The 24,349-nt window shown below is 45.4% G+C and overlaps 1 protein-coding gene across 1 annotated transcript in view; it reads left to right on the plus strand.

Annotated features, from left to right (window-relative positions):
• The first annotated feature begins 253 nt into the window (after positions 1–253).
• Positions 254–24,349, plus strand: part of TECTA (tectorin alpha) — a 103,558-nt gene continuing 79,462 nt past the window's right edge. The window contains exons 1-4 of the mRNA XM_084807234.1: positions 254–612; positions 4,345–4,409; positions 15,713–15,846; positions 19,219–19,506. Of these exons, the coding sequence (XP_084663360.1) occupies positions 254–612; positions 4,345–4,409; positions 15,713–15,846; positions 19,219–19,506 (846 nt within the window). The remainder of the gene's footprint in view (positions 613–4,344; positions 4,410–15,712; positions 15,847–19,218; positions 19,507–24,349) is intronic.

The following is a 24,349-nucleotide window of genomic DNA, read 5'->3' on the forward strand; positions in this document are numbered from 1 at the left end:
GAGGAAGAATGTAATCCTGAAACACCTGACAGGATGAAACTTAACATTTGAAAATGGGACATTCACATAAGCTTCCCTTTGTTACATACTTGACACAATCTGTGTGGGTCGGGGAGGAACAGATATCCAGTGGCAGTTGGGAATGTACCTCTACATTTGCAAAATACAAACTTCTGTTGCCGTTTTAAGTTCACAGACACACCAGGTTTGGTGTGTGTTTTGTTATCTTTTGCTTTTACTTTTGAGTTAAAGAATGGGAACATCATTTCAGAGCTACGAGGGCTTCAATTTAGAACTTCAAGTGAAACCTTTCTCCTTCCGGCTTTCAGATGTTGGTAGGTATGTATGTCACCTCTTGCAGGTGGAACCCCGGTTTGACAAAGACGGAATCGCTCCCGGATCTCGGAGTGCAGCCACAATCTGTGCAGAGCCCGACAACTGGTGGGCGGCTGCTGCTGCTACTGAGGCCAACACTTTCTGGATTGGGCCCGGCCAACCAGCCCTTCTTCCTGACTGGTTCATTGTTTTCAGAGGAGGAGAATCGAGCCTCTGCACCCCCTTGTTTCTGACTTGCAAGGATTTCAGCCAAGCAGACTTGCTAAAGAGACCAATGTACTGGACGGTACTGTCCATCGTGTGTGGACAGAGGCTCTGTACCTTTAATTGCTGCACAAAAGGCAGAAGATCAACAGGAGACGTTTTCCAATCACTGCCAGGAAAAATCTTCCCCTGCTGATTTTTCTTCCAGTGCAGCCATTAAAAGCATAGCAGCTCCATCCATTTTGAAAAGGCGGCAATCCTACAGCTTTAGCGGATGGGATCCTCCGAAGTTGCATGCCACTGTACTGCTGCACAGGAGCAGGGGGCCAGAATGGGTGCTGGATAGTACTCGGACCTGTGCGCTATGTCCAGCGCTCCAAAGGCAGCAAGGCACCAATCCACTGACTCAGGCCTTGAGACACCAGGCAAATTGGCATTTAAACAAATGTCATTTGCCACGTGTTTATTAGCAAGATAATTTAGCTGTGGTTGCAAGTAAATCATTCGAGTGGAGAGTACCTGGCTCCCTCCCATTTTCAGTGGTAAAATTCTTAATTTTTTAAAGTAGGTATAAATGCATCTTGCGGGGGGGGGGGGGGGAAGGCTAGGAGGACAAGGCTGGCACAAATGGAGCTGCCAACTTCTCAGCCTGCCATTCGTCATGCCTTTAGCAACAGTTGAATCTGTGCAGAAGTTCCTGAGCGCCTGCGTTCATCTCCACGCTGTGGAAAAGTGCAGAACAAGCGTCTCTGAAAGTCATTAGAGAAGGCAGGGCTGCTTTGCTTCCTGATAAGTTGACAACTTAGTTCTGCCTAAGCCCCATCTCTTGTAAACTCTGCAGGCCAGATTGGGGGGGGGGGGCGTGCCCAGAAGGCCAGATTTGCCCTGGGAAGTGGAGGTTTTGCACCCCTGTCTTAAAGCCATAAGAGTTTCTCTCCCCAAACTATCCTGCCCCCTGCACACACACCCTCAGAGGGTTTTTTTTGCAAAAGCTTTACCAGACTAAATGTAGGGTATAAATTTGGTAAATGGCAAGTCTACACTGATTCTTGGACATCTAAATACTAAAAAAAAACCACCCAGACAAATTAACTTTGGGCCCAAGAACCCATACTTGTGTATGTGTGTGTGCGCGCGTGTGGGCTTGCTTAATTCCTATGCTGCTTAATGCTAATTCTGTAACACTATATAGACCCTCCCTCGGTAGCACAAAGAAGGAAGGGGTGCCTTTTTTTTTTCTTTTGTGGGTTTCTTTTCCCCCTAAGTGAAAAGTGATTCTGATCAAAACAACCACATACCTAGTTCCTTGTTGCGTTGACATTTCCCTTCTGGATCTCCTAGAAGGTTTAACTTTTCAGAAAGAGAGAGAGTGCTCCAGGCTACCAGCCCTGCATTTTTTTAAAAATTTGTGCTTTTGATTAGCACTATTTACCACTAAACACTAGAAAAGCGGATTTATTCTTAATTGAAGCTCAGCACTACTCTATAAGGAAAAACTGTTCTATTTTGTATTTCAATTGAAAGACCAAAAGGATTTTTGGGGGACATCTATCATTAATAATTGGCAAAAGGCTATTGACATGTGTCCTTTGTTGACATAATTTCTCTCAGGGCTTATCCAAGTTTTGGTTTTAAATTTCAGCTTTGGTTTTGCTCCACGTTGCCAGAAACCAGGTTGGTGATTTGTTTTCCATATACTTATATATTTAAACTTTGCATTTCTCACTCTTTTTCATTTCTTTCTTTTTTTAAACCCTGCCTTGTAACTCTTCCTTTGAGGTCTGTCCTTTGGTAGCTTGCTTTTATGACAGCATTTCAATGGTCTTTGGTAGAATAGCCAGCTAGGTAGCTTTACCTTTCTTTTTCCCTGATATTTAGGAATCCAGGAAAATGTCTGAGGAACTGAAATTAATCCTATTCCTTCAATATGGCAGAAATATATTCAGTATAATGGGAACTCGGAATTTGATAGCTGAATAGCATGTCACACTTGCTATTATCATTGTCACCTCCCGGTTATATATTGATAAATGCTGATATTTCAGCTTAATACCTTATATACTTATCATGCATACATTACACTCACATAGAATGTTTCTATAAATAATTAGATACATTTCTTTAATGTTTTAAATTTTATAATTAGATGTATCTCTCTTACACCTACATTTTAGGAAAATGAATCTGTACATAGCTAAAGAGGTGCGCGCGCGTGTGTATGTGTATGTGTATATATATAATTGAAAAGAACATTAGACACGGATACATGTTTAAAGTCTAGAATTTCAGCAAATATGATTGATGGCTGTGTATGGCAGGAGAAAGTAAGATAGCTTCTGAATCCAGGTAGTCACGTATGACACAAATCCAGTAAAAGTTAGCTATGACCATGGATATGTGAAAGCCATACACACATTTGCTCATTTGCCCCCCAAGGGAGAAAAGTTAATGGAAATGCTAGTCACAACCAAGTGCTACTGAAATCAAGTGAACACAATGGGATTTAAATTCATCATCATGGTCCTACTTTGTTGCTTTCAATGGCTCATAATAAAGCCAGCTTCTATGCATGTTTTCTTGAAATGAAAGCCCACTTTATTCGGAGGACATGAGAATACATATGAGTGACATTGCAATTCAGTTTTGCTGGGTTTTGCAGATACTTAAAAAGATCTATCTATCTGCATTCCTGCCTGTCAGTGAAATCTTCAGACCACTTGCCCTGAGGTCAAATTTGACTTGGGGATGTTGTAGAAGAATAGATATTTTTATCGAATTCCATGTTCATTGTAGTCCCATCCCATGCCATCCTCTTGCCCTGGAATCACAGTCCCTCACAGCTCTTTTCAATAAAGGGTCAGCTCTGTGTATGTGCTGGAACGTCTCCCTCCACTGAACTAAATGGAGGAAAGTTTCTGCGCTTCATATAACAATCAGCACTCCTGCATCCTGCAATAGTGTGTCAGGCAAAAATGCAAACTTTGGCCCTGATTTAGTAGCAACAGAAAAATAATGAAACTGTGAGCGCTTTACCTTGAGAACTACTTTGTACTGGATTAATAATGTATAATACATTCTACTGGGCAGGAAAGGAATTAAAACACCCTCATAGGATTGATGCATTATTTATGTAGCTACGTTTTTATCTCCACTCCACCCCTGTGCCCACACAATCTTTATAAAAATTGATATCTGTGTAATGCAAAAGATGGGCAGCTGTGTCAATGTTTGTACCTCCATCCTACCAGAAAAGAACTGTTAAGTGTTCATCTTCTCACCAGCTGATACGAAAAAGAAAAATAATTAGTTAAAGCAACATTTAAGTCTTCCAGGGATGAGAGCACGCCACGGTAGATAATTGGCTCTCATTTTGGTATACAATGAGAAACGGTTCAGCCAAAAGCTTTGTAGCATAGAGATCATGGAGAAACTGCTTGGGGTTATTAGGGGATTGAGTGTTTCCACTGAGCTATTTTCATATTAAACACTATTAAAGGCTGACATTAGAAATACTTTCTAACCCCTGCCCCCCTCCCAAGATCAGGATCTGTTTTTGCCCCAGTAACATCGGCCGAGCATATTACTGTTTTCAAACAGTGATGCCGGTGACCGCTACCTAATTAAGAGGCTTTGAGTTTGTGCGCACAGATGAAGAGCTTTAATTTCAAATATTTCTGACAGTCTGGACTAATTAAACAATTTTGAGGTGATCTTGACATAACCTTTAAGGTGGCCTTTACATAACAGACCCGGTTCCACGTGGATGGCTCTATTGGTTACACAGTTTGTTTTTTCTTCTTCTAGGATGACTTATCCATCATTCTTTAGAAGCTGGGTGGCCTTTTCCTTCATAATTGTACAACAGCAAGGTTAGTATTTCGGCTTTTCAGTGGCTGGATACTGATACTCTCAGTGTTCATAATAGAAATCCATTCCGTTCAAAGATGGGCTTCATAAGAACCAGTTACGTATAGATAATGGCTTCTCAGCCTTAAAGTGCATTTTCATGGGAGTAAGTACATCCCAGCTGGCTGCAGCGGAAACTATTTCCAACAAGAACACCTCAGACTGCAGTAGCCTGACCCTAAAACAAGGTGGGTACCTTTTAGCCCTCCAGATGTTGTTGAACTTAAGAGCCATGCTAGATCAGACCAGATCTAGCATGGCTAGGTACATTCTAGGTCAGCTAGAGAATGCTGAACTAGAACATATCTAGTTCAGCATTCTCCTTCCACAGTGGCTAACCAGATGTCTATGGGAAGTCCACGAGCAGGACATAAGTGCACCAGCACCCTCCTGCTCATGTTTCCCAGCAACTGGAAGACAGCGGCATATGGAGGTAGCTATAGCCATCATGACTAGTAGCCACTGATAGCCTTCTCCTCCATGGATTTGTCTAATCCCCCTTTGAAGCCATCCATGCTGGTGGCCATCATTACAGTTGCAGTCCAGCAACATCGGGGGGGGGGGAGGGAGGAGATGCCCTCCTCTGCCAGGCAGTGCAAACTTAGTTTCTCTGTGGAGCGACCAGGCACTGCTGGAGAATATGTGTGAATGAACCACTCTGTGGATAAGGTCAGTAGTGTGGGTCTTCCCATCTAATTGTCACCCAGCCAGGGGACTGTCAGGGTGGAAACTGAGCCCATAGAGCCCCAGAGCAGTTCTGATTCTGAGGAAGAGCAACAACCCGTGGGAGAGGAGCTCGCTCATCACTCATAGGCACAGCGGCAGGGAGAGATTCCTCCTGCCTGCATTCCTGAGAGAGCTAGTGACCCTGGCAGCGAGAGAGCGGGGGATGGGGCCTTGCTGGACGCTTGGCGCAGATGCAGGGAGCGGCGCCAGATGGAGGGCACCGAGAGGAGGCGCTCTGTCCGCTTGGCGCTAAAACAACGGTTGCATCCTGAGGACCCAAGGGTAAGAGGGAGGACCTCTCCATAGCCCATAAGTTCAGAATCTTCCTGCCCTCCTCCTTCAAACAGGGACCAACTGCCTTACCTGGAGCTTAGGCTACTCTGCTAACTACCCCAGTGCAGTTCCTTGCTTAGTCGCGGGTGATTAGCTTCTGAAAAAGTCATTAAGTTGTAAAAGCAATAAAGCCTTGGAAAGAATCCTCTTGGTCTGTGTCTTGAGCTGGCTATTGGAGGGGCCTGTAAGAGGCAGCTAGGGTGCTCCTGGCAGGAACAGGGAAAGGTGAGGACAGTTCATGCTACTGGCCCTGCCTCCACAGTTCTGGAATTCACATCACATGGAAGTACACCATATTTTTCAGCAGTTGCAATTGCAGGAAGAGGCAGTCATCTGTTGCTTCCAACCGCACACTAAGTCTACCTGGGTACCAGATGTTCTACTGCCTCTCATATGAACCCAACTACACACATTGTCCTGCACCACATTCTCCTTCCATTAGAGGTACAGGCAGTGGGACAGGGCCTTCTCTGGGGTGGCACTGAAGTTCTGGAAGTCTCTCCCCTGGGAGGCTCATCTCACCCATTCTCTTTTAATTTTTAGGCATCAGGCAAAAGATAGTTCTGTTTCAGAGGTTTTGGAGCTTCACTGAGTTATGATTTTGTGTTCAAATGCCAGTTGCTTCTGTTGCGTTTCTGGGTTTTATTGATATCTTTAATAGTTAGATATTGTTAAGGTTTGTGAGTGTATGTGTGTGTGTGGGGGGGTGTTTTTTGCTTTTTGTAAGTGGCTTTGGAGGCCTACATGGAACAAAAACAGGACAGAAATAATTTAACAGTAAATCAGCAGTTAAATTCCCTAAATAGCAACGTGGCTAGGGGGATTACTGTTGGAAAACTGCTTCTCCAGATGGTTATCCATTCCAGTGGAAAGCTTTAAAAGTGGCTACTTTACCACATGGTTTCTGTTCATCTGTCCTCAGCCTTTAGCTACCTGAATAACTTTGTTCAGATCAGGGAAATTGTCTGTAGTGCCTTGCCTCACAATAGGGCTCAGTGAACCATTTGTAGGAAATCTTATTATATGTAATGTTTAAAGAGGGATATGGCTCTTTGCTAATGGTTAAAATGACTATTGAAAAATGTTGGGCTGAATTCCATGCTTGAAGAAGAAAAAATACCTCAATGATCCAACATTTAACAGCTGAGCTGTAATTGTACATCTATTACTTAACAGCTGTGAAATCATTTTGCTCCTTCTCTACCTGGCAAAATGATATTTGCTTATAGCCATTAACATTGTCCGTATCCATACACAGGGCTATGTTGGTTTTCTGATTGGTTGTGCCATGCAACAATCTCTCCATTTTATGCCAAGCTAGCAGAAACTGTGAGTGTATTTAGGATAATAATTTTCACACATATACACAATGGCAGCATTCACACAATACGACAACCCATACTCAAGGTTGTTTTTAGGCACAACAAATGCACAACAAATGCATGTTGTTGTGTTGTGTGAACCCAGCTGTGCTAACAAACTATGGTTTGTTAACCATGTACAAACCACAGTTCACAACCCAACAACGAACGTTGGTTTCTTTTCATGGGTTGTTCATGGTTAACAAACCACAGTTTGTTAGCGTGGCTGGGTTCACACAACCCAACAACCCACGTTTAACGACAGTCCACGCTCAACCCATGCTCAGCCTTGAGTATGGGTTGTCATTTTGTATCAGCCCAGTTATTATGTCTCATAGCAAACTCTTCTGTGCATTCCGTCATTTGTGGAGAAAAATGGGTATGTGTGGTTTGCATTAAGAGTGGAAGAATATGGTAGCATAAAAGCATAGAGTGGTACAGCAGTGAGGAATCAAAAAGAATGTGCAACTTATGTGCTATGGAGGTCTGCTGAGGTCAGCTGATAGATTTTGGGATGCCATCAAGGGCAGTGGAATGAATTTCCCCAACAACCATACATTGTTCCCTGTTGTGATGCAAAGTAATTTGGGGTGGCTTGCTCTTGAATGAGCAACTAAGACCCATTTGCTTTACAAAAGACCTGCTCCTGAGAGAGATAGAACTGCTAGGGGGGTTTGTTGATACGGTCAACACAGCTGCCTGCCTTTTTGGACACTCCTTGGGGGCATGGTTATGGGGACCGTCACGATGAGGGACTGCACTTCAAAATGTATCATGACACCACGGCTGAAGTTGTTCTGATGCTTGAGGTGAGAAACTGAAATAGCACTCCACCCACCCCCTAAATTAATATAGGGCACAATCCACTGGGAAGTCTTCCTATGCAAGTCCGAACCCCTCGATGAGGGAGATCTGGGCAAGCGCACAGTTTCAGTGTGGCTCGAATAAAACCTCCTGGTGCCTTATGTGCTATGCGAATTCGTGCGGAGGGAGGGTGCGAGCGTGGTGCTTCCACCGCAGTGTCCCTGGCCAGCCCTTGCTTACATTGTGTCTGATGATGGAGGAGACCCTCCCCTTAGGGGAGGGGGCATAGCTCAGCGGTAGAGCCCCTGCTTTGCATGCAGAAGGCCCCAGGTTCGATCCCTGGCATCTTCAGGCAGGGCAGGAAAAACTCCTGCCTGAATCCCTGGAGACCTGCTGCCATTCAGTGTCGACAATACTGGACTAGACGGACCCATGTCTGACTCGGTAGAAGGCAGCTTCCTATGTCCCTATGAACGTTCAAAGAGGGCTAAGGCACCCTGCACTGAGATTGCCAGGTCTTCTGAGGTTCAGAACCTGAGATGTAAGGGGAGGTGCCTGGAAACTCAAGGGTGGCTCCTGTCAGAGCAGAGCGTGGAGTCTGGCCACTGCACTGGGTAATTTATTTCTTTTTTAAGAACATCAGCCAAGTCCCATTCTATGGAACTCCCTGCCTCTTTAAGACAGGCAGGCACCAATGCTGGGTTGTTTTCACCGCCTCCTGAAAACAGTTCTTTTCCAGGAAGCCTTCCTTGGTTAACCAGCCTCTGTTTTATTGACACTCTTGTTGTTGTTTTTTAAAGAATCATCTTAATATCATGTTCCTCCTTTTTTATCTTTTGTTCATTTTATCTCTTGTTGTTCACAACTCTGGAATCTGTTTAGATGTGGAGCGGTATACAAATGTTCTAAGTAAATAAATAAGTCTCTGTCCTTGCTGCAACCAAACCCCAGAGCATGACAGCAGCCCTTCTTGCCTCGTGTTTTCAAAACAGCTTTGTCATATCTCCCCCTGAACCTGGGTGAGACTCTAGCAGCCCTCTCCATCATTGTGGGGCTGGCAAATTAGGAGAAGTATCACTGTGCAACATCTTCCAGAGGCGTCTCCACATTAGGGACAAGTGGGGCAGTGATCCGCCACCTGTCCCCCCACAACCAGGTACACATGCAGCTGCCGAGTGCCACACATGATCTTCTGCTGTCCTCCTCCGGCAACCTCAATAGAATATTGAACATCTGCCCTGTCCTCCACCCTACCAGCTGCCACTGACCACTTTTGCATTACTGGTGCGACGCCGACTGCAGACAGACGTGGGAAAGTGTGGCGTGCAGTTCAGAAAGCAGCTGGTTCCCGGGGTCATGTTCAGCACAGGCATGGCTGGTGGACACTGGCCCTTGGGTGCTCTGCATGAAAGACTAAAAGGAGTGCAGGTAGAAGGCAAAAGAGCAGAAGGGTTCAAAGCACCCTGCATATTCAAGAATTCAGGAAGAGCCAGTGGGTGGGTGCTTCTATTGAAGCCTATAATAAAACCTCTTCTCCGAACCCAAACACAACAAAGAGTCTAGAACAGAAGATGGATTGTTTTGCCTGTGGTTGCTCATGTCAGCATTCACTGAATATAATGAAGCGAGTGAAGTTATTTTCTACCTGAGACAGCCTGTTTCCTCATGTAAAAAGTCAATGACATGTCACAAGGTAACCTCGCTCGACCAGATGCAATTCAGCTTGTGAGCAGGTGTCTCCATCAGTGACTGGCATGTTTCTGTGAAGGAGCATCATTTTGCCTTGATCAGTAATGCTATTTTAGTCTGTGGATAATATCTGCAAACTTATATCTGTTTTATTATAGGCAGGCATGGCTTTCTCCAAAGAATCCTGGGAAATGTAGTTTGGTGAAGATTCTGGGTATTTGGGGGAGTTTCCAACAGTGCCATTTCCCTAGTGCAAATGATGTTGTGCCAGCGGAAGCTAGGTTCTGAACTATGCACAAGAGGAGAATCCAACTAAAGTTACATTTGTGCAAATTATAACTGGTTGTGCAAATTCCTCTACCACCAGTTGTGCGACCAGTCACACAACCAGTTGCACAAGCATAATGCGCAAGATTTGGTGGAGCTACGCTAGCACTATTTTACTTTGCGTAATGACACTGTTGGATACTGCCCTCTGTTAGAGATCTCTTGCACTTTTGCAGAGGGATGCAATTCACAATGTTCCCTGGGGAGAGGGAATTGTTAGGCTCTCCTAACAGGTAGAACGAAGTTCCACCAGTCAGAAGTCTCTGTCTATGCAGTCTTTTATAATAGTGCAGCCATTACAAGCATGTGTAATGTGGTAATGCCCTCTATTCTAATGATACACAGCAGACACGTGGCTAGTTCACATTCAAGTCACACTTCACCTACAGGGCAAAAAAGAGGAAACCAGCTAACAATAAGATTATCAATATGTCCCAGACTGGCAAGCCAAAACTAATCTCACCCAGGCCTTAGCTTCGGTAAGAATGGAGACAGCCGCAGCACCAAGGATAGGCTTGAGACCGATGGTTGCTAGAGAGCGGTATGCACCCTTCTTCATGGAGTCTTGTCTTCCTCTCACGCAAGACACCAAACTAGGGGTACTAGCCACCAGCCACAGCTCTAAGATGCTCATTCGGTTTTGCCAGAAAGAGGCGGTATAAATCAAGCCTCTGGGTTTCAGAGGGAAGGGGGAAGGTTTTGAGTATGGCTCCACCCAGCAGACATCCCATTGGTTCTCCCTGACCTAACCTGACTATAAATACTTCCTGGTCTGCCAGATTTTGACCACGGCTGTGAAGCATTCTAGTTTCCTATGTGTGCTTGCCAGCCTCCCAACATATCTTCCGATCTGTCTGCAAGCTTTGCTCCCGCTATTCCTGTCTCTTTACACACACCCGCACATGCACACCCTGCTTTTCTCCTGGCATTTCTGGACAGACATTCAGGCCAAAACAGAGATGACTTTAAATCTGTATCTCACAGCTATGCCTTTTTCTTTCTTTTTTTACTTTAGAAACCTGCATTGGGGCCCAGGTGGGAGGTGGCAATAGGAGGTTTTTAAGATCTGGATCAGCCCCTGGTGCCTATCTAGAGTAAAAATGAAAAAAGAAAAAAAGAAAGATATGGCTGCTAGATACAGATATAATGTCGAGTCTGTTTTGGCCCTTAGATGCTGGCTCATAATCGACCTTGGCTCTCAAATGATCCTACTAAGCTACAGTCGTGCAAATCAACTTCCTAGTCCACCAAATCTGCCCCAGTGCACTCTCTCAGTTCCAGCCAGGACCTGATCCTGCCAGGACTCATGCTCCCAGCACTTCTTCTGTTTAGCTGCCAAAGCCCCAATGCTGACTAAAAAAAGAAGCAGCTGTACCCATCCACAGGGTTGATGGAAAGACAATCTAGCAGGCCTGTACTAATAGGGATAGGGCTGTGGTTGTCTCCCCTGTAACTATGGGTTTGTTGGTCTGTTTTTTCCATCACCTCTAAGGTTGCCACTTATGAATCCCCCCCCCCAAAAAAAGGAGGGAAAGCATCACAAAAAGAGGACAAAAAAGGCTATGAATTTACATAAAAATGTGCATGTGCTAATTTATATCTATACATGCACATCTAAAATGAAATAGAAATACAGTACATTTCACCATCGTGTGGAAGGCTGTGACCAGGGGACCCATGTGCTTGCTTGTTTAGTCTGCTGCCCAGGTGCTAACTGTGGATGATCAACATTTCTTATGATTCTTTGTCTTTAAACCAGAACTGGACTGCACAGCTCTTCAAATACAGGACACCTTCAAATAGTGGATGGCCCTCTGCAAAAGAGGACACATGATCACCCTAAATCTGGATGTCTATATAGTTTTCTTCCTTTTTTAAAAAAAAGGGGCTTCTCAGCTGCCTACCACATAGTTGGACAAAATGTCATTACTACCACTAATGAGGCTATCATGTTATGTTTGTGAAAAGAAACAGTTGTTTACCCAGATAATGTTACACTGAACAGGCATAGCCTGACTGTTTTGAAAGTCATCAGTCAATAAGAACATACATAAGAACATAAGAGCCATGCTGGATCAGGCCCAGGGTCCATCTAGTCCAGCATTTTGTTCACACAGTGGCCAACCAGCTGTTGACCAGGAACCCACAAGCAGGGCATGAGCACAACAGCACCCTCCCACCCATGTTCCCCAGCAACTGGTGTACATAGGCTCACTGCCTCTGGTGCTAGAGGTAGCACATAGCCATCAGGACTAGTAGCCATTGATAACCTTTTCCTCCAGGAATTTGTCTAACCCCCTTTTAAAGCCATTCAAACTGGTGGCCATCACTACATCCCATGGTAGCGAATTCCATAGTTTAACTATGTGCTGTGTGAAAAAGGACTTCCTTTTATCTGTTCTGAATCTCCCACCAATCAGCTTCATAGGATGACCCTGGGTTCTAGTATTTTGAGAGCGGGAGAAAAATATCTCCCTAGCCACATTCTCCACACCATGCATAATTTTGTAGACCTCTATCATGTCTCCCCTTACCCTCCTTTTTTCCAGGCTAAACAACTGCAGCTTAGACGAGCACTTGGGTATCTAAGGGCAAAATCCTATGCGTGTTTAGACAGAAAAAAACTCCTACTATTTACTTACTTACTTACAACATTTATATACCTCTCCATATCTAGAACAAATTTCAGGTAGGGATGTCAGAGAATTCCGCCACGGATCTCGGTGAGGCCGAATGCCAGTGCATTCGGCCCCCCGAAATCCATGGCAGAATGGCCTGCCACCCCCCGCCCCCCCAGATCCCCCCCAGGATGAGACTTACCTGGGGCGGATGTTCCGGATGGCGGCGGCTCCAGCGGCGGCTTCGGCGGCGGCGGCTGGTCTTCAGACCGGCTGCCACCGCCGCCGCCATTTGCAGTTTCGTCTTTTTTTTTTTTTAACATAGATGTGATAGGCCACGTAAAGACTTATGTAGCCTATCACGGCTGGGTTAAAAAAACAACAACAACGCGTACGCAAATGGCGGCGACTACAGCCGCCGCCATTTGCGTTCCTTATTTTTGGCCATCTTAGTCTACGTAAATATTTACGTAGACTAAGACAGCCAAAAATAAGGAACGCAAACGGCGGCGGCTGTAGCTGCCGCCATTTGTGTACGTTTTTTTTTTTTTAACCCAGCCGTGATAGGCTACGTAAGTCTTTACGTAGCCTATCACAGCTGAATACAGGGACGCAAACGGCGGAGGCTACGGCAGCCGCCATTTGCGTCCCTGCTAGCCAGCGGCCGGATGTCCGGCTGCTGGCGGAGCTGGCCGGCGGCTCTATGGAATCCCCGCAGAGCGGAGCCAGCCGTCAAGGATTCCTGGGGGGGAGGGACGGAGTGCCTCCCCCCCGTCAAGGATTCCGGGGGGAAGGATGGAGCGCCTCCCCCCCCCCAGCGGATGCCCCGACCGGAACAGGTAAGTGATTCATACATCCCTAATTTCAGGGTGGTGAACACAAAAGATAAAACCATCAAAGCATAAAAAGATTAAAACTCCACATTAAAATTAGACTTGTTTAAAACTAGAAATTGCAAGTAGATAAATAGGTACCGCCTCGGCGGGAAAGGTAACAGCGTTCCATGCACCTCGGTGTTCAGTCATGCTGGCCACATGACCACGGAAGCATCTTCGGACAGCGCTGGCTCTTCGGCTTAGAAACGGGGATGAGCACTGCACCCTAGAGTCGGACACGACTGGTTGGGGACACCTTTACTTTTTTAAAAACACAATGCCAATAAAAACCGTGACTGGTCCATTACAGAATGCCTCCTGGAAGAGTGCTCTTTTCAGGAGGTGCCAGAAACTACACAGCGTTGGCACCTGCCTTACCTCCAGGGACAGGGAATTCCAAAGAAAGGGGGCCGCCCTGCTGAAGGCTCTTCTTGGCTGGCGGGGGCATGCTGGGAGTTGTAGGGCTTTTTTCTGCCTACACATGCATTAGAATTGGGCCCAACTTCATTCAAATTAAGGAATTTCATGATTTGGATCATATTAGACAAATCTAGGATTTTGCTGCTTCTCACTGACGTATGGTGCCTTCCCCCACCCTGCTCCCTGCCCCCTCTGCAATGTGCTCTTAGGACTGTCACCATAAAATTTCTCACTACACGTCTGTGTTAAGGAGGCTGGGCGAACCCCTCAAATGAGGCTGAGAAATAGGAGAGGCTGGGGACTTCTTCACACGGAGCTTTTATCCTGCTATTGAGATTGGTTATGCACAGAAGTTTGCGGGACCTTTAGATGACATCATCAACCTACAGGGCATCTCCCATACAAAATGACCTTTATTCCATTTTTTAAAAGATGGGAGAGAATGAGTTATCAAATTACAGCGCTTGAGTTCCCTCTGTGAAAAGAGAAAAACTTGCAATAAGAGGTGCTAGACCACAGTGCCATTTAGTGGCTGTATAATGAATCATATGGAAGACTCGGATAAGGAGGACAAGGGGGGAGAAGAAAGTGCGTGTCACGGGAGTCTGTCATGATCCTGCATTTAAAACAGACGCAGAAAGCCCTGTTTAAAACGCGGGATTTTAGGCTGTTATAGAGATGCTCTCAGGGGAAACAGATTTGCTGGGTAGTAGTGTGGCTGCTTATGAATTGCCCCAAAAGAGGAAGGGCATCAGCAAAAAAGAGGGCTTGGATTTGTTTCAAAATTTGCATATGCTAATGTATATAAATAGATGCAAATTTATAAATAATTATAATTTAAATAGAGCTACTGTACATCTCCACATAGTGCAGACAACTGTGACCAAATCACCTGTGAGCCGGTCTGTTCAGTCTGCTGCCCAGAGGCTACTGGTTAATGAGCAACTTTAAGGCCCCTGCTCTTCCCTGCTCATTATGGTTTTTGATCTTTAAATTGGACTTGGACTGGACAGCCCTTCAAATAGAGGACACCTTCGAAACAGAGGACTGTGCTTGGGCAGCTCTTCAAATGGAGGACTGTCCTCTGTAAAAGAAGCGGACACATGGCCACCCTGGATTGGCAAGAGGGCTGACTGGGAGGAGCTGAAGGGCAAAGCAAGGAACAGAGTAGCAGGGAAAACACAAGAGTTTAGAAAAGGAATAGAAAGAAAATAGGTTGGGTGGCCATGAGAAAATCTCCCACTGGGCCGAGGGACAGGACACTCGGCTGTTGTTGGCAGTGGTGGGATGGACAGGCAAGGAAGCTTTGCAGACTGGGGGACGGTTGCTCAGAAAGGCATGTATTAACAGACAATTGAGGGAGCAGGGAGGAGAAAAAATTGATTTGGAGTAACTTGACAGAATGGTAGTCTACAGATACAATTTCACTTTATTATTGCATAATACATAAATAAACTCCTGGAGGACAAGGCTATCACTGGCTACTAGGTTTGAGGGCTATGTGCTGCCTCCAGTACCAGAGGCAGTGAGCCTACATACACCAGTTGCTGGGGAACATGGGCGGGAGGGTGCTCTTGCACTTGTGTCCTGCTTGTGGGTCTCCTGTTGACAGCTGGTTGGCCACTGTGTGAACAGAATGCTGGACTAGATGGACCCTTCCTCTGAACCAGTATGACTCTTCTTACGTTCTTATGTATATTTATATCCCATCTTCTTTCAAGAAACTCAAGGAGGCTTACATGGTCCTCCTTCTCTCCATTTTATCCTCACAACATCCGTGTGAGGTAGGTTAGGCTGAGAATCAGTGACCAACCTAAAGTCACCCAGTGAGCTTCATGGCTGAGTGGGGACTAGTCTAGAACCGGGGTCTCCCGTGTCCCAGTCCAACACTCTAACCACTAAACCACATTGGCTCTCACTTCTGCTAGCCTGCACCGTATTGGTGAATGCATGTGCTGTTATAAATGACGAGCTATGATTCACTCTGGCTGCAGCTGCATTTCATAAAGTGGCTTTTAGGGTGAGGGAGGAGAGATGATTCTTACTGTGTACCGGGGGGGACTGCACACGCGATGCAGTTGGTGTTTGAATAATATATATGTCCCCGTTACAGCTCAGGCCATGGCGATTTTGTATCCGTTCTGGCAGAACGACACCAAAACCCCCAAAGTGGACGATGGCAGCTCCCCGGAGATCAAGCTGTCCTTCCCATTCATCTTCTTCGGAGTCCCGTATAGGACCATTTTTGTAAGTAAAGGGCCAGGTCTGTGGCAGCTGCCGGACCCTATTATTCATTTCGCCGCCATTAGCGTCTGCATTTTAAACACAGCTCTCCTCCAGTATTTCAAAGAAGAGGAAGATTTATTGGATCCTACCTGACAAGTTCCTAGATTTCATGAACTGATAGGTTTTATGATTAAGAAAGTCAAAGGTATATTTAATGGGCTAATGTTCGTGGGGCAGGAATATAAAAGGCGATAAATTGCCATTTGCAGGTGATTAAACACCGTAGCAATGCTTGGGCCTTGACGTGTCGAACATTATTCCTGTGGCATGACAAGAAACAAGAATACGGAGGGAGCTGGTGAAAAATAAAGAATTATTTTGTTCCTGCTTCAGGAATTTTTGCAACGGGGCTGTTCCATTTACTTGATCTCCTGTGTGGGTGCTTGGAAGGGCAGAATTACTACTTCAAGGCAGGATCAAGAGGAGATTAAATGATTGAGCAAGAAAGTGGTGTAAGAAGGGCGTTAGAACAGAAGAAGCTGCCATATTCCAAGTCAGTCCATTGATCCATCCAGCCCAGTATTGTCTGCTCCAGGAGAATGCAACCAGGGTGCCCTCCAGATGTTTTGGGCTGCAATTCCCATCAGGCCCATTCAGCTCAGGCAATGGTTGGGGTGATGCAAGTTGTAGTGCAAAACATCTGGAGGACACCAGGTTGCCTACCGCTGGTCTACTCTGACTACCAGCCGTTCTCCACAGTCTCAGGATCAGGGTGAGGATCTTCCCACTTCCTGCTGCCCGATCCTTTGTACTGGAGATGCCCGGGACTAAACCTTCTGCATGTGAAGCGCGTGCTCTATCATGGAGCTGCGTTCCTCCCCAAAAGGGGACTTGTTGTAAGCACCCCTGCTGTTGCCTTTTGAGAGAAGCTCCACCTTTAATTATGTACCAGCAGATAATAGATACTCTGAAACCCTTTTTAACTACTCCCTGCACTTCATATCAGAATCCACAGTCACCTTTTTTGTGGTTTGATATGGACTGCCAGATTGCTAGGAAAAGACTGGCTAAACTTTCTAGACAACATCATAAATTGGAAACAGAAGTGGCCACTAAACAGCTTCTTATATTTCGTTCCTGCTCGAAATGTCTTATTCTTCTTAAAAAGGTGGTGGGGGTATGCACAAGTTTCTTTCTTAAGTTGAGATGCATTCAGGTTTTTAAAAAAATGAAGTGAGGCTAGCCAGTTGCATGCATTATGTTGGGTGCGGTTATAGTAATATCCTGCCCGACATGTAAGAAGCTCTCCTATGATAAGTGATTTTCCACCATGAGACACCACCTCTTCACGCAGTTGCCCCACTGGACATGTAAATTTACTTGGAGGTGGTGGATCTGTGATGCATCTAAAGCAGGAATCAGCAAGGTGAAGGTCCTCAAGTCAAATTTGGCCTCCTGAGGAGCTCTAGCTGCCTCACCCGTTTGCCAATCCAAGGCAAAACAAAGATGAGAGTTTCCGCCAACTGCTGATTGGTAGTTTCCACACTTTTGCGTGGTCCCACCCTTAGATGTACTTACTGGCAGTAAGAGCTTTAAGCTCAAATATCCTGGTGGTTTCGGTAGTTTCAGTATTTTGACTCCATCCCTTTTGCCTTCGGCCCCACCCATCGCTGCAATGCAGCCCCCAAGAGCTTCTCCAAAAGCTGAATTTGGCCCTGAGGCTGAAAGAGGTTCAACACCCCTGCTGCAGAAGGTGGTGTCATTCCATTCATTTGTGTGTGCATGCGCGCAACACTACACACACGTATGTATGTATACTATACTAACAAGAGGCAAACTGGCCCCATACTTTCAAATCCTGTGCATTCAAAGATGCACTCCATACAATAATTCGGTAAAGTGCTCGAATTGCAAGTGGCTTTGCACCAAAGACAAGCCATTGGGACAAATGTCAGAGTGCTTGACTCAAAGTGGGAAGCTCAGCACATCCATAAATGTGGAGCAAGTGTGTGTGCTCTGAATGCTAATTAGATGGGGTAACAGTCATGCCTCTGGACTAGAGCTGTGTGCAAATGGCCTCTTGAAATTCTCCACCTTACTTGTGGGCAGAGAAATTTGGGAGATAATTTCACCAAATTTCTCCAGGCGGAGGAGAAATTCTCAACAGTTTCTCCCAGGTAGGGCTCCCTATTGGCAGGGCTGGTAGCACAGCTTATTTCTTTTTTCCGAAGGGGTTTGGGGGTCTTTGTGCTGCAACAGCATCAACTGTCTTGGCAGGCCGGCCCCCAGTTTGCATCCACCACAATGCAGGTGGGGGCAGTGTTGTGTCCAGCTCCAGGGATGAGGTGGAGTTAGTGCTCTTCCAAAAGCTGTCCTCCAATTTCCTGAAAGTTTTCTCCCCCCATGAAAAAGGCTTCCATTGTTCTGCCTCAGTCAGGATGCTTTATCATTTATGCTTGTGGTGTTTTTGAGCTTACCTAATCACAGCCAGCCTCCCAGGCTGCCTGCACATCCTGATCTGAAAAAGCCCCACGGGAGGAATGACCTCATGGTGCCTCAAACTGGACTTTAATTGAAGTGTAGGAAGCTGAGGAGGCTGCAGGCAGCCAGAGAGGTGATTGTACAATGAAAAACAGGTGCTCACTCCTCCACCATCTCCTAAGTAAGGGAAGCCGAAGAAACCCAAACCCAACCCATGCAAATTTCTCTGAAATTTCTCCTCCTTTGAATTTCTTTTCAGAAGCAATTTCTCCTCTATCAAATTGAATGAGAATGGTAAAAAAAAAAATGTGGGAGAAATTTTCGGCACAGCACTATGTTTAATAAGCACACTGGGATCTGAGAGCTGCTGCACTGATGAGGAAGAATGACACGGTGCAAGACTAAAATCACATGGAAAAGCGATTCTATTTTAGACTGTAGATGCAGTGGTGTGATTATTCCCCCATGGAAAATTCCCTGCTCATGGAAAAATAGCATCTCAGGGAGAAGGGGACTGTAGGAAATGTACAAAGTTTGGGGGCAAGGCTAACAGTGTTATTTTGGAGTTTTGCTTGGATCATTTTCACCGGCCTGCTTAAATCAGTGTATTTCGCTGTACAGGCCAAACAAAGATGGTCATAATGGTTATGTAGACTACGGAAATTTCCATGGGGGTTGATCTCTACATTTCATTCTTCTGTGAAGCTTTGAATCTTAATTCCATCCCAGCCTCAGGGTGAGATGAGAGGCACAGTGGAATGTAGAAATATAGTCCTATTTACAGCCCATAATTGAATAGTCTGGCCTCTACCACTGACTCCTCCAACATAAGGATAATTTTAAGCTGATGTTTTTGCCTCTTGCTGCCAAGCTTCCATTGGCTTAAATCAAACCTTTCTCTTTCCCTGCTAGGTCAACAACAATGGTGTCGTTTCCTTTAATGTGCTGGTCAGCCAGTTCACCCCGGAGTCCTTTCCGCTGGCTGATGGACGGGCTTTTATTGCCCCTTTCTGGGCTGACGTCCACAATGGCATCAGAGGCGAAATCTATTACCGTGAAAGCACCGATCCTGCTGTCCTAAAGAAAGTCTCCAAAGATATCCGGAAGTATTTCAAGAACCTGCCATCGTTCACTGCTGTGTCCGTTTTTGTTGCTACCTGGGAAGAAGTTACCTTCTATGGAGGCAGCAGCACAACCCCGGTAAGAGCGAAACGTTGGCTTGTGTCGCCTTTTGCCAACTGGATGCTGTCCAGAGGTCTTGGACTACAGCCCCCATAATCCCCCAGCCATGTGCTATGCTGGGAAATTATGGGAGTTGTAGCGCAGCACATCCGGAAGGCCAGGTTGGCGAGGGCTGGCTTATGTGATATACAAAAGCTAAACTTGAAATCATTTGTTAGTGGACCAATACTTAATGTCAGAGTGCGTGTATTGAATTGGGGCCGGATTGCATGTTATTTATTGCATAAAGGAAACTTCTGTGTAGCCATCAGTGCAACATCTGCATGTACATATTTAGATTTGCTGATCTTACACGAGGGGAGAAGATGTTTGTACATGGGTGTGTAGCAGGAAGCTCTCATTTGGGGTGTTTAGAGATGGAGGGTTCCTAGCACTATTTTTATTTTTATTCATTTTCTATAAAGCATTTTATTTATTTTATTTAGAATATTTTATTTTTATTTAAAATATTTCTTAACCACCTTTCAGGGCAGAAGCCCTCCCAAGGTGGTGTACATCAATAAAACTCGCGTAATAAAAACCGATGTGGTAATAAAAACAGTAAACACGGCGACAGCAGCAAGCATTCTAAAAAACAACAAATACCAGCATAAAACCAAAAACCTACAACACACAACTGCAGCTACAACCCAGTCTGATAAACCATAACCAGGAGAAGGCCAGAGTAAGGTAGTATGGTTTCAGGGCCTTCTTAAAAGCCTGCAATGACAGGGTCTGGCAGACCCCCTATGGCAAGTTATTCCAGAGGTGTGGGGTCACTGTGGAAAAGGCCCTCTCTCATATAGTTGCCTGCCTAACTGCCCTCGCAGGTGGCCAGATGAGAAGTTCCTCTGTTGCTGATCTTAAAGTGGGGGTAGGTTGATATGGGTGAAGGGGGTCCTTCAAGTAATTTGGTCCCAAACTGTTTCAGGCTTTAAAGGTCAAAAACAGCACTTTAAATTGGGTTTGGTAAGCAGTGCAGCTGGCACAGTATATCCATCATAAGGCATTTCCATCTTTTTCTCCCGAACAGCTATTTTTTTAAGTAAGTAAAAGATGGACAAAGCATTGGGAACAACTTGGGAGGGCTACAAATTCAAGGCAACGTTGCCTGGACCCATTATGAAATTCTGTGAATGAGGCAGAGCGACTGCATGCTAACAACCTCATATGGAAGTCCCCTTTGTCTTCTCAGCACTTGTACACCCCATGTACGTACAATGAAAACCTGTGTGAGAGAGCCTTGAATTCTGAAAGTCTCCTGGCCTTGGCACATGGTGATGATGTCATTACCATGTACCAAGCTCTGGAATTGTCCAAGGATCCAAACAGGCTCCATTTCCACCCCAAAACTGCCTGAATCTGAAACGGGTCCATGGTTTGTACACTCCCCAGATGCAGGTGAAAATCGGGGTTTGGCAGAGTTTACCGGCAACTGTATTTGTAATCCATATAATCGATATATTTCAGTGTGACTGGGTTTGCACGACACATGCTAACCTACGATGGGTTGTTTTGTGGAACAATCTGTGATGGGTTAGCATGTTGTCTGTGAGCTGCTTTTCCCACCCACAGTGGCTTGTTTCCCCCAAACAACCCACCCTGAGAACCCACAATCTGCAGTAGGGGTTGTTTTACCTATGGTGAGTTAGAGTGACACGCCAGCGTGGGTTATGGAGATCACCTACAGAGCCACTCGGCAAGAGCGGCCCAAAATGCTGCCGCCGCTCTGCTCCTCTCGCGTGATCCCTGTTTCCGAGATCTGCCTAGCAACAGATTGCACTGCCCCTGACACTCCATCCCCTTTGCTGCCTGACTCCTCCTTCCCCGCTCTTTCGGCGATGTGCTCTGCAAAGTTGCTTTCGCTCGCATGAGTGTGTACTCGGTGGTGACCTTGAGCAGAGTTGCTTTCCTACCACATTCAGCTGTGCCTCCAACTCCAAAGCATTTCCTGTCCTCCTGCACGTGGTTCCAAAACCAAAGTCATGCAATTATCCAGTAGTGCATCCTCTGCCTCCCCATAACCTACAAGATTGAACCCCCACACACACAACTTTTCACCACCACCAGCATCCCCCAAGCTAGCCATCCAACACCCCCCCCCCCAACCCAGGACTGATGCAAATAATGCCTCAGTAGATTGATGGTAGTATAAAGCAAGCCCAGTATAGAGCAAGCAAGCTGCTTTGTATGCCAATAAAATTTTTCTTTTTATTCTGTGTTGTTGGTTTGCTGCTGGTGGAAACTGGGGGAGCTTGGAAGGCTTGGAAATTGGGGGAGCAGGTAAGTAATAAGGACTGGGGAAAGGGGGATAGGAGCAGGAAGGGATGGGGAGCAAACGACGCAGTGGGTAAAGATTGACATGGGGTTGAAAATGGGGTGGAGAACCAGCAAAGGCAGAAGAAGACACCCCTAGCGTGAAGTGGACCACTCGGAAACAGGGTGCTGATGCAGCGGACACTGGGATACTTGACCGGCTGGGCAGCCGGGAAAACTAGAGGAGGAGGAGGGGTGAGGGAGGGGAATGCTGCATAGCTTGTTTGCCCAATCATCTGATGGGAGCACAGTAGGCTGTTTGCAAAGCAACCTATCCTGCATAGCTTATCACCTACCATGGCTTAGTGTGACATGTGAACAGGCCCTGTGTATTTGAGTCTTAGCAACTTTCCACAATTTCTGCCTGGGAAGGTATTATGCACACAGCATACTTATACATCCCTCTGAAATATGCTCATTGTCATTAAGGTTTACATACAACATTTCTAGGTATGGAAGTTCAGGAAGGAAACCTGAACTGAAGTTTTCTCAAATAAACCCTCTGCTAAATTTGAATGTGTCTTGTGAATGTCTTCCCCTCTTGGTGGGATAATGTCAACAAGCCATTCATCTGCTCATTGCTTCTAAACTCTGTTTGCTGTCTATTTTTTTTTCTATCCTGCAAGCCATTTTTACCTGCTTTGCCCTCTACTTTGTTTAAGTTACTGCAGAAGTCTGGAGTGCAGTTTCTTAGCTTTGCTAATTTCCATCCTATTAGTGTCTGTCCCCCACCCCTACTCTGCGTCCCTCCATCCTTACAACTTGATGGTGTGGCTTCTATTGTAGAGAGACTTCATGTACAGTATATGCTTCAGGGAGGGATGGGGTAGGTGTTGTTTTAGGGGCAATTACTGAATGGGAATGGTATTTGACCTAGTAAATTCAACCAGTCTCAAGTCCTAAATGGTTCCCCAGCGGATATTAAGTGGAGCCAAGAGCGATCTTCCTGATAGTCTATAAATGAAGGGTGTTTTTTAAAAAAAAAAAAAAAGAAAGAAAGAAAGGGAAAAATCAATGTCCTCTCTGCCACAATAAATTAATGTTTGGCTGCCATCCATCCACTTAAAACCTACCTTGCAGGATGAGAAAAATAGGGGCCCTTAAAAAAATTCATTTTGGCCCAAGTGCCTGATCCAGTTTCCAGAACTTTACAGCTTTTAAATGTAAGTGCACAGATGGAATTACTCCTGTGTGATGTTAATCTGAGTGGGTGTGGAAGGTGGTCTGTTTCAGAAATGGAAGGTAAGCAGTTGTGTCTAAAATACACACACATACACAAACCCCAAGAGGATACCTAAAAGCATAGAAGTACAAATGAAAGAGATTGCTTGCAATGTTATCACAACAAATGATCACGGTTCAGTGAAAGAAGGGATTGATCTCAATTGGCCATAAGGCAGATCCATTAATCTAGTTCAGGGAAAGCTAATGTCTGTATGATGTGCATTAGTCGCATCATGTTTAGACTACTGCAATGGACTCTACATGGGGCTACCCTTGAAGAGCATTTATTTGTTTGTTTGTTTATTACATTTCTATACTGCCCAATAGCTGAAGCTCTCTGGGCAGTTCACAAAAATTGAAGCATCCGGAAAAAATGGAAGCATCTGGGGAAAAAAATGACGCATCTGGAAAAACAAATGAAGTACCGGGAGCATTAACTAGTGCAAAATCAACTGCTAAATAGTACATCTATAGGGATCATATTACTCCAATCTTGAAAGCTCTACGCTGGTTGCCAATTGCTTTCCAGGCTCAATTCAAGGTCTTGGTCTTAACCTTTAAAGCCCTAAATGGCTTAGGGGCTGGCTATCTAAGGAAGCATATATTTCATTATGAACTTTTTGGGTTATGAAGATCTACAAGATCTACACCACCACTTGAGGAGGCCCGCCTGACAGACATGCATGAAAGGGCTTTCTCAATCATCCCAGAATGCAGGACACGGAATAACGGGCTCAAGTTACAGGAAGCCAGATTCTGGCTGAACATCAGGAAACATGTCCTGACTGTTAGAGCAATACGACAATGGAACCAATTCCCTAGGGAGGTGGTGGGCTCTCCCACACTGGAGGCATTCAAGATGAAGCTGGGCAGCCATCTGTCAGGGATGCTCTGACTTGGATTCCTGCACTGAACAGGGGGTTGGACTTGATGGTCTTGTAGGCCCCTTCCAACCCTACGATTCTATGATTCTATGATTCCTGTGTCTCATCCAGATTGCAGGATGCACTCCCCTCAGAGTTATAGTTGTTCCCAGACTCTCTGCTTTCAGAAAAGGTCTGAAGATGCATCCTTTTAACTTGGCCTTTTAAACTGCTTTTAGTAGTGTTGTTTTTTAAAATGTTTATGAGGGTATTTTTTTATTATATTGTTCTTATTATTTTTATGTGCTGTACACTGCTTTGATGGCTTTTACAGAAAGGTGATATAAAAATACTGGAGATAAAAAAATACAATAAATATTCTTAGGGGCAGCACAGTTCTCTGCTCGCTAGTCCAGAGG

The sequence above is a fragment of the Heloderma suspectum genome, chromosome 6 (assembly GCF_057233095.1).
Source record: "Heloderma suspectum isolate Gila_16-S chromosome 6, 16-S_ref, whole genome shotgun sequence".
In the NCBI taxonomy this organism is placed as follows: Eukaryota; Metazoa; Chordata; class Lepidosauria; order Squamata; family Helodermatidae; genus Heloderma; species Heloderma suspectum.